Raw genomic sequence first — 11068 nt, forward strand, 5'->3', positions numbered from 1 at the left:
TACACACAAAAAAAAATCACCACAGACTTTTATTTAAAAACGTGCATGATACTTTTTCAAAAACTTCAAGCATATCTCTAAGTGCTAAAGCCTGCACAGCATCATTTCTCATAGTAAAACATGTAGAGCTTAAATTGCTTTGGCAGAAAAACAAATCAATACACTTGTACAGAACTGAAGGCAAACACCAGAGTCATACAAAAACATCATGATGGGGACAATTACAGTTAAACAATTAAAGTGTCCTTCGTGAAAAATAACATTCTGACAGCAATGGAAAGCTAAAAGAGAACACACTGAGTAGAAAACAAAAGTAAAAACCAGTACAAAAACAAATGGAGCAGAGTGTGTTACAGAAAGAACGATCAAACGATGGAGCAGCGACCCTCCTGAGGTCACAGTCAGCCACACTGAGACTGACGGGGATTTTCTGACTGAAGTTCAGACACAGCATCACAATGAATCCTCTGTTGTCTTGTGATCAGACACCAAAGCACTGCAAGGTACTGTGACACAATGGTGCACAGTAACTACTGACTGCAGCATCTTAGTTGAAAGAAACAAGTGAAAAGATTGATTGATTGATTGATTGATTGATTATAATAACAGAATATAATCTTCATTTACGAACGGGTCAAATAAATAATATACTACCAAAATAATAAATTCTTGATTCTCAGACGACTCTTTGTTTGGTATCTATGGGTCCAATGCTTACTGAAAAGTATACAAAAAAAAATTCAGCTAAAAACAAAAAAATGAAAAGGGAGTGAAATTGTAGGCAACACCACAGCGGTATGCAGATGTCAGAGAATGAAGATGATTACACGTCCTGGACATTTATGGCCTCCTGCGGCCAGCTGTAAGTATCCAGAGTGAAGGAGTCGTAGTCAGGACTGTAGATCTGCGACAGCACAAACGCCTCCTTGTCCTTGGGCTCGGGGTAAACCGAAGCTATGCTGTTCTTGTATGCGTAGTTGACAACCTGAAACAAGAAGAAAGGGCAGGACGTTGAGATCTGTCATTTTGATTTGATCAACCAGCTAGAGACGTTTTGTGACATCTCCTGGTCTGATCTCCAGCTCCCTCTGCTGGTCCTAGTAATCACTGCAGACGTTTCCTTCACTTTGGTCATCCAAAAATTGTAGTTTATTATTTAAATGATTAGGACGAGGCACTAACAAATAAAGAGAAATAAGTTCTTTTTTTCTTCTTTTTTCTATAATTGAGTGTAATTTACATAATAAATTAGATTTTAGGAATGCTTGTTGGGGGAACTCCCCTCCCCTATCCCTGAATAAAATGACACAAAAAAACTAGTGGTGATTATATTCCACACAAATTGCAGGTCTTCTTACATCTCATTACCCCAATAATTAGTGCTGAAATACTGAAAAGTTTATTTTAGTGTTTTCATTGTAAATTGTAGCTCATAGAAATTCAGCCAAAAATCACTTATTTCCATTTATTTTGACATTTTGTGCTTATAGCTAACAAAAACTAAAGTCAAACCAAATTTAGTTTCAGAGAAAATTACAGTATTCTATCAGAAGGAATAAAAAAATACTTTTTAAATTGGAAATTTTATTTTCTATAACATTTTTTATTAAAACTAATAAGGATCAAGGATATATTGATCCTTATTTAACATCCATTTGTACTTTGTCGCTTTAATGTTAGATCTGCTTTGTCTTTGGGATAGGAAAACATACAGGAGAGAGATAGTTGGGACTGGCTGGAGGAACATATCGTGAAGAGAAAATTTAATTACAAACATTATTTTTAATAACCTGCTAATCTGGATAATAATATAGTCAAACTAATTTGTAAACCTTTCAGGAAGCTGCGTGAGAAAATAGGTAATCTAAATATTGTTTAATATTAAATCTCTCACCTTTACTGCGATCTTGAAGGACACTTCTCTGATGGTGCTTAGAGGTGGATAGAGTCTTCCTTCGGCCAGGTTCTCTTCTGTTACCATGTCGGCTATCGCCTGACAGAGACAAACAGGCACAGCATGGATGATGATCAGATGTGAGGTTTTTACTTGAAGGTTCAATCAGAGGGTCAGAGTTGAAAATGAAAACGGAGAGATTCTGGGTTTGATGAAGCATAAAGAGACGCAGCAGAAGCTGCTTAGCTTCTAGTTAGTACGTCTTTTCTTTCAGCGAGGAACGGACCTCTGCAGTGGTGAGGAAAATGTCTTCAGATATGTGGCGCACTCCACAGGCTATGACTCCCAGGGCGACTCCTGGGAACACATAGGCGTTGTTTCCCTGACCGGGGAAGAATGTGCGTCCGTCTGCCAGGGTCACTTTGTCAAATGGACTCCCGCTGGCAAAGATGCCTCTGCCCTGATCACAGACAGAGTGAGGGGAGAAAACATGACAGCACTTAAAAAAAAAAACAACAAAAACAGTAATAAATATTTGTGCATGGCCCTGAACCACATCAACTGCAATATCTGTGTGGAAATGCATTACCTCTGTGAGTTTGTAGCACTGCTCTGCAGTACACTCAGCCTTGCTGGTGGGATTGCTCAGAGCAAAGATGATGGGCCTGTCGTTGAACGACGCCATGTCTTTGATGATCTTCTCGGTGAACGCTCCTCCGATCGCAGCCACACCTTCAGCACAAACACCGGTCAGTTTTCTGACAACGATAACGATGAATGCAGGAACTCTCCAGTTCTAGGATTCTGCATCTTGGTTGGCAACATCTGTTAAAAATCAAAGCTAACAATTATATTTGATTATTTTGTCAGATGAATTACTTTTGTACTATGTATTTATTCTCAGTTTTAAAGCCGATAAACGTTGAAACTTTGATGAGATGTTAGAAATATTGGACAGTTCAATTTACATGCAGTTTGCGAATTTCAAACCATCGAGTACATGGTCTGGGTTTTCGACGGTTCAGATTAAAGAGAAAGCAGCGAGTAAGCGTTTTGCCGCTACGTTGAGAAGAAACGCTACGTGAAAAAAAGAGTCACCTTTCACAGATTTTCACTGAGTTTCCACAACTGGTTAGGAACAAAACAAATGTGGGTTACACGCTGGTGAAACAATGCGTTTGATTTTACCAGCACTTCCGGTTATCTCACCAATAATGGCGGTGGGTTTGATGGTTTCCACCACCTCCTCCAGAGTCTTCAGGTGTGGGTGTTCGTGAGCAAACTCAGCCTTCTCGTGGTTCAGATTGCCTCTTCCCTGTAGGAACAACACCTTTCATTGTTTGTTTTCAAACCTCATGGCGATTTGCGTAAAGGAGCACGTGGTTAGACATGTTACCTTCACAATAAGACCCTTTGAATCAACCATCCAAATCTTCTTGGCAGCATCTTCTCTAGACACTCCTTCTTTAGCCATGGCCATCATAAGTAGGTGGGCGATGCCCATAGCAGCCTGGTCAGACAAGAACAACAACAACAGTTCATTCTGTAACAAAGTCTCCCTTTAATGCCATTTTTAAAATTGATCATCGTTTAGCTCGACTCGCCTCGCCTGCTCCCTGGAAAACAAAGGTGTGATCCAACAATTTGTCCTTTGTGATCTTCAGAGCAGCAAATATTCCAGCGACGGCTACGGAGGCCGTGCCTGCAGAGGAAATGAACTTAATTATGAAACAATATCTGCTTGTGACTCACTACTTATTAGAAGTATCAAACAAAACCAGTCAGACGAAACATTGTCCTTCCACTTCCCACTACTTTGTGTTGGTTTAATCACATAAAACCAACAGGAAATAAAAGTATATTGAAGTGCAGAATGGAAAAATGTACAAAACTTTAATGGGTGCCAATTCTGCTTTTTCAAATGACAACAAAACTGATTGCAATGGCAACGCCGACTCCTGTGACGAACAAAATACCTTGGATGTCGTCGTTGAAGGTGCAGTAGCGATTCCTGTACTTGTTAAGGATACGAAAGGCGTTGCTGTTGGCGAAATCCTCAAACTGGATCAGGCAGTTCATCCCGTACCTGCAGAGGAAATGCACCATCAGCCAAGCACCAAGGTTACTATTTAATTGTAGTAAATATCTGCCGATGGACTCACTTGTCCGTCACTGCCTGCATGAACTCGTCGATGAGCTCGTCATACTCCTTCCCTCTGATTCGCTTGTGCTTCAGGCCGATGTACAGAGGATCGTCTAGAAGCGACTGGACGAGAACGCAACGGATATTTCTGACTTCCTGAATTGGTTTTAGAGTTAATCGTGCCGATAAATGAGGTCGAAGTGCGGGTCTGCAACAAGAGAAACCCATTCCAGCGCTCTTGCGCCCTCACCTGGTTGTCGGTGCCGACGTCCAGCAGCACAGGGAGACACTGCTGAGGAGGAACGCCGCCGCACGCCGTGTAGAGAGCCAGCTTCCCAACAGGAATTCCCATCCCATAGCTGCCCAGGTCTCCCAGTCCAAGGATACGCTCCCCGTCCGTCACCACTATGGCCTGCACAGACACCAAGCATTACTTCACATTTTCCATCACAAAATGTCCATGTAGTTTTACAGCACAACAGCAAATTAGCTTCCGCTTCTCAGCCTTGTGCAGGGCCACTGATTTGCTTCAGTAGCATCTGGACTCAAGCTGACACCATTTAAAAATCTGTAACTCTTGGACTTGTCAAATTAAGAATGGAGCATCCAAGACAAAATTCAGAGTCTTTACAAACCTTATTATAATTGTAAAAATTCCTAAAAATATTAGCTTTAGTGTTTGGTTCAGCATTTTAGAGTTTTTACAATCAGCACTTTAAAGCCTGACTGTAAAAACCAGACAGACAGTGAAATCGTCTCCTTTTGGGATTTTTGGATACAAGAACAAAATCCAGAAGGGTGAAAAGTTACAAATCAAGTTGGCAAATCAAAGATGAAGCATGTCCATGTAGCAAATCAAAACCACTGCTTTATTAGACTTCTCAATCAAAAGATACAAGAAGGAAAGTAGTCTGGAAGATCAAAACATTTGGCACACTCAATTTCCTTTTATCCATACTTATTCACAACTGGAAAATCAAAGCCAGTTCCACACAGGAACATGGTTAATGTGTGTGAAGAGGTCAGGAGTTAAAGTAGAGCGTGCCAGTGCACGGTGTGTACCTTGATGTTGTCTTCAGGCCAGGAGTTGAGCATGGTGGCAATGTGTCCCCGGTCATGGATGGTGATGAAGAGTCCTCTGCAAACATACGGGATGGCAGCATAAAACTAAATCAGTCATACAGACTAACATGAAGCATTTAAAAGGTAAAAGATAAGTTTAACAGCAAGTAAACACCATAAAGTACAGCATAAACGCATCGATTGTCTAGAACATCAAAATAATGGAAAATAAAGAGTAGAAAAAAGAAAAGATAATGTTGTTTAATCATCACAGCTGTCCTGAAGAATAACATCACACATTTATTTCTTTTGAATACACTGCAGCAGTAGCAGGAACCAGCCTCACCGAGGCCTCCTGAAGGCGAGGCCGTACTGCTGACAGGCCAGGCCGACGGTGGGAGTGTACACGATGGGCATGAACTCCTCGATGTCGGAGGTCAGCACCCGGTAGAACAGCTTCTCGTTCCTGTCCTGCAGAGTCATCAGTAGGATGTACCTGAGATGGAGAGATAAGCATCAAATGGCAAATTTTTTTGTGTGTTAAAAAAATTTAACACACAAAAAGTTCAAGAAATATCCCTTGAACTTTCCCACATTTTAACCTCAAACTTTAATGCATTTTACTGGGATTTATGAAAGAACACAAGGAGGGAAAAGGATAAAAGGTTTTTACATAAATTTTTCCCATGCATTAGTTAGAGACAAGGGTAACTCAGAGGGATTCAATACAAATGAGTTAGTTTGATACTTGTAGCAGATCCAACATGTAGAACCCCTATAAAACACCTTAAAGTTTGTGGATATGAACACTTTCCAATGCTCTGGAAGGGGTTTTCTTATAATGTTCAAAGCAAATTCTCAACCAATGGTAATCTGAGCCTTTAATCCCAGAATAAATAAATCTTGAATCCCTTGATTAAAAAACAAAAAAACAAGCCGTAGGTGCAACAGCTGGAACACGCTAAAGAGGATTTTACCCAACAAGCAAGACAGCGCAACTGATTAAACATCTGCATCTGCAGTGTGATAATCTTGAACAGCACTTCGCCATGCTTTGCTGGGAGACTCACTTGTCCAGAGGGTTGGTGCGAGTTTCGTAGCTCTTCATGACACGCAGCACTTGGACATCCTGGGAGAGGAAGCAGGGCGGGATCAGGCCGTGGATGCCCAGCTGCATGCGCTCCTCCAGGGTGAACGCCATTCCCTGAAGGGCGGAACATCGATTAATATAAAACACTGTAATCCCGGGAAAGAATCTGCACCAAGAAAAAAAGGTTTTAAAATAAATAAAGACAGCAGCAAATATAGATCGTAGTGATTCATGCGTCTGTCATCAACCTCAGAGTGGAGTTATGACTCATCCTATTCACATAAAAACAACCGTCTCTCTTTTGTGGTCACATTTCCACTCCAGCGAAAGCAACATGTGGAAACTCACGGGAGGAAACAACATGAGGCGAAGGGATTTGAAAGCAGTGATCGTATGCGGCTTCCAGTGAGGAAGAAAGTTTAGACAAAAGAGAAAAAAGACTTTACAAGTTCAAAAAATCTCCAGCAGTCATTGGACAAGAGGCAGGGATCACCTTGGCAGTTCGCCGGTCTATCACAGGGAAACACACACACACACGCGCGCACACACACACACACACACACACACACACACACACACACACACACACACACACGAGGGCAATTTAAAGAAGACAATTAATCTATGATGCAGACTTTTGCTATGTGGGTGGAAACCTGAGTTCCTTGTAGGGCATTATATTAATTTAAAGTGCATTTCTATTTGCTACATGTATTAACGGAATAAGCTTTATTGTTCTTGTCCGTGTGCACAAACAAGAAATTTCACGCACTCAGCATACAGACACTAGGCATAAAAAAACTTCAGATGAAATAAAAAAATAGGTTAACATAATGTTTGTACAGCCATTTTCCAATGTATAAAAGAAACAAGGAAGACAGGTTGTGGTTTTTCATTTAAAAAAAAAAGCATATGTTAGTATAAAAATGACCTTTGTTGCACATGCCATTACTAATCACAATTGACCAATGCATTGAAACCTTCTTTTGAAGGTTTCAAAAGAAACCTTTCAATTTATTTGCATTGCAATGCAAATAAGAAGCATTTGCATTGCTTCTTATTAGATAATGTGTCTGATGTGGAAGGACAGATCTGACACTGATGTGTGAGCCGTTTGGGTAATTTACTAAAACAAAAAAACAACAAAAAAACAACAACTTTGCAGCTTTAATTCTGAAAACTTGTAAGTCCTGCAAACAGGCTGCTTGAAGGGCATCTGAGCCGGGGTGTGAGCTTTAATCTATTTATTCTGTCCAATGACATGAGTCCCTGCACTCACTCCCCCTCTAAGCTCCACTCGTCTCTCATCATCTCTCCCATTTCTGAAGACACAGAATCCACTCCGACTTTGTTCTACGGTGCATTTATTACAAATGCTAATTTTTCTTTGTAACCTATTCCAACATCAGATGCACTACAATGTTTCAAACTAAACAGGATTTGCTGCAGCCACACAAGTCAAGGTCTCAGAAAGAAGACAATAGCACACTGGTTCCAGAGCTGCAGAGCAAGAGAAAGTTATTTGAGAGGAAGCTTCCCTGGAAAATCCTCAAATTAAACTGCTTACACGGACGGAAAACCTTCACAACTCTCACCAAGTGTTTTTTAAGCGGTGACTATTCCAGTGTTACGCATTTTTACATGCAAACGTAATATTTGTCCAGCTGGACAGTCTCACAGCAGCAGATGCTCCACACCAGACATTGACATTCCCCAAAATGCTAAAAATTCACAGAGTGATGGAAACAGAGATAAGACAGAAATACTGTTAGCTGTTTTGTGGAAACTATTTACAAATTAATTCTGGAGATAACCGGTTGCACTGGATGTTATTTAGAAGAATCAGACTAAAAAGACAAACTTTTTTTAGCCAAACACTTTCTTTCATGTTAATGTAACACATGGAGAAAGAAGAAGAAAAAAATACAAAAGAAAAAAATGTGTTTGATGTTAAATTAACCAGGAGCCACACCTCATCCCAGCTGCTGTAAAGCTACAAACTGTAATAAAGCTTTACAGACTGAAAAGTGAAGACAATGAGGAAATACCTGGACAATGTTTGAAATTACTGGAATCTTGTTTGCAGGAAGTAGCTCACTGAAGTGGAGCTCCACTTGGAGTCTCACCACTTTGCACGGCACAGGGGGAAAATCTCTTCTCTTTTTTTTTTTTTTTTTTGTCAAAGTGCAACTCCATTTCCTGACTGCACTTAAATGAACCTGTGAGTGAGGATGTGCCTGCTGAGTCAGCATGGAAAGAAGACAGAACTGAGAGTGACCTCTGAACATCTACAATCTAAGCAATAAACTCATCTTGAGCCTCTGCAGGAATCCTGGTGTCTTCATGGGCCGGAACAAGTCAGACACAAAGCATGAACAAACTAATGCCACCATGATTGGTGGGGGAAAGAAAGATCCAGGAATACCACAGACAAGCTACTTTGATGAAATGTTGATTATTTTCATTCAAACAGAACAGAGGAGGAATAGGAGTAAGATGCTTGTTCTGTGCCGACTGTTAAATAATTAGACTGTAAAAAGTGCTGAATGCTAACATGACTCATGAAGCCAAGCGTTCTGGCCTTTTACTGTGTTTACATATGTGCCAACATCACAGCACGTTCTATGCAGGACGTTATGTTGGCTGTGCAAACATTTAACCTAATGAAGTGAGAGCTGAGTTTCTGAAGCATCCATTTACATTTTCCTCACAACTTCAACTTTAAAAAAAAAAACCATTCGACACCCTATTCTGCACTGGGAACCTGGCATCATTTCTATTCTACACCCGCTGTATTTACAACTGGTCTTGTTCATTGTCAAGTTTCCAAATCACAACTTGACTTTATCAAACCATAATCATAAAAGTAGCAATAAAGGGCTATATTTAAGGCCACAATGCAACTATTTGTTAAAACAAAGCTCAACCTACTTAGACATGCAATTTCTACACAACATTATCTACTTTTCTAAAGTTGCATGCATTATGTATTAATGATAGTTAAAGATACAAAGTAGGTTCATTAATCATGACTAAGATGAAGAAAACATGTAATTATCTAGGAGTAATATGCAGAAAAGAAGAGTTTATAAGCCAATTAACAGCCTCCCTCTTCTAATGGGAAAACATTAAATCCTTATCGGCCTGTTATATTTTCCCAGATTTACATTGTCTTGCAAATGTATTCAAACACTTTGAACCTTTCGCATATCCACATGCAACAATCAGAAAGATGGTTCGCAGAATTTAGCATGAAGTCAACGTAGCACATAATTATAAAGTGGAAGGAGATACGCAAAGCGTTTAGGTCTGGACTTTGACTAGGTCATGATGATTATGGTGCAGTCTAAACCATTCTATTGTAGCTGTGATTGTATATTTAGGATCATGGTACTTCTGGGTGGAAGGTGAGCCTCCACTAAAGTGTTGCTTCTACTTCTTTATGAATTTTGACCTTCTTCCCTGGTGTTGAAAAGTAAGCCCACAAGATAATGCAACCACCGCCAATTTTCACCCTGGGGATTGTGTGTCTGAAGCTTCTGCTACACAAAAGGTTTTGTATGTGGACCCAAAGCGTTTTTTGATCGCATCTGCTTCTCTAGAGTTACCAAAGACCTCTTAGGTGGGGGTTCATAACTTAACTATTACCTGATCTGTCTTGTGTGCTTCTTGGTGTTCACTAAAAATGGCTGTCGAATATAGAAGGGACTGCACACAAAAGTATGAGTTATAAACTATGATTTCCTCCAACTTATGCACTACTGTGTGTTGATCTACTGCACAAAGTCCCACTAAAATACTTTAAAATGTTAGAATAGAGGGTTTCCCCCAGAAAACTTGCTAAGCCTGGTGGTTGGGCGCCAGGGCAGTCATTCATCCTGAGCCTCGTCATCTTTGAGTTAAAAAATGTTTAAAGTTGACAGGAAATTTGAAAACATCACTTGATAATTATGTGTTGTAAAAAAGATTGGAAGAAAAAGACTTTAAAAACAATAAGCAATGCTTAGCCTAGTGGGAGCACATGTAAAGCCTGGTGGCCCGCCAGGCTTATTATACACTGGGGGAAACCCTGGGTTATATATGCCATATAAAGTAAACAGATAAACAAACCCACCTTGTTCAGGTAGGGGTTCCTGGTGATGTCGTAGCCCCGCTTCTTGGTGTACACGCTGCCCTTCTGGTTGGTCCCAGAGTGGCAGACCCGGACAGCCTGGAGAGCGGCCCTGTCGGCCAGCGCTCCCACAGTGGGGCGACCCGGAGGGGCGACCAGCACCCTCATCCCGCCCGCAGCTGCGCGTCTGCACAGAGACAAAGCGGCTTTTCCTGGAAGGGAGTTCATGCTGCCTGTGGACACCGAGAACGAGAATACAAAAAAACAACTCAGAGGAACATGAGACATTACATTACGGCCGGAGGACATACAACCCCGGGATGCCAAACATACCGTGACTGATACAAGTTCAGCTTCTCCGTAAACAACCGGCTTCAAGCGTTAAACCATTAGCTTCAAGCTGAGTCATTTATACAGAAAACAGGAGTCACAGTCCTCTGCACTACGCAGTGTTTCTCTGGACAGAATCCCACTATATAATAAAGATTAAACTAGTAGCCGAATGGTTAAACTCTTTTATAAAAGAAGCTAGCTGCGGTTAGCACATGCAGCTCTCCAACAAGCACGGTTTTCTATGCAGATGAACCAGCTAGAACCAGCAAACTCAGAGCTGTTAGTCAGTGGACCTCACCTGAAAACTGCGGGAATATGATAAGCACAAGGCCTAATTGATCATAGGAAGAGCTCCTCTGGCCCTACCGCCACCGATAGAACAGGCTGCTGTTTAACCGGAGGAAGGAGGTTCTACAGCTGATCCAGGACCTCCTG

At 41.0% G+C, this 11068-nt stretch overlaps 1 protein-coding gene across 1 annotated transcript; it reads right to left on the reverse strand.

The window, feature by feature from the left end:
* Positions 1-190: 190 nt before the first annotated feature.
* On the reverse strand, positions 191-11068 carry me3 (malic enzyme 3, NADP(+)-dependent, mitochondrial). The gene is made up of 15 exons (XM_015045492.1): positions 10932-11068; positions 10304-10533; positions 6170-6303; positions 5446-5595; positions 5100-5175; positions 4288-4449; positions 4057-4160; positions 3871-3980; positions 3499-3596; positions 3291-3404; positions 3104-3209; positions 2484-2626; positions 2181-2354; positions 1895-1993; positions 191-985 (listed from the first exon to the last, which is right to left on the reverse strand). Exons 2-15 carry the CDS (start codon positions 10526-10528, stop codon positions 824-826), a joined length of 1857 nt encoding a protein of 618 aa, XP_014900978.1. The 5' UTR covers positions 10529-10533; positions 10932-11068; the 3' UTR covers positions 191-823.

This window comes from Poecilia latipinna, unplaced genomic scaffold (genome assembly GCF_001443285.1).
Source record: "Poecilia latipinna isolate Pla-1442-1.1 unplaced genomic scaffold, P_latipinna-1.0 Scaffold730, whole genome shotgun sequence".
Taxonomy (NCBI): domain Eukaryota; kingdom Metazoa; phylum Chordata; class Actinopteri; order Cyprinodontiformes; family Poeciliidae; genus Poecilia; species Poecilia latipinna.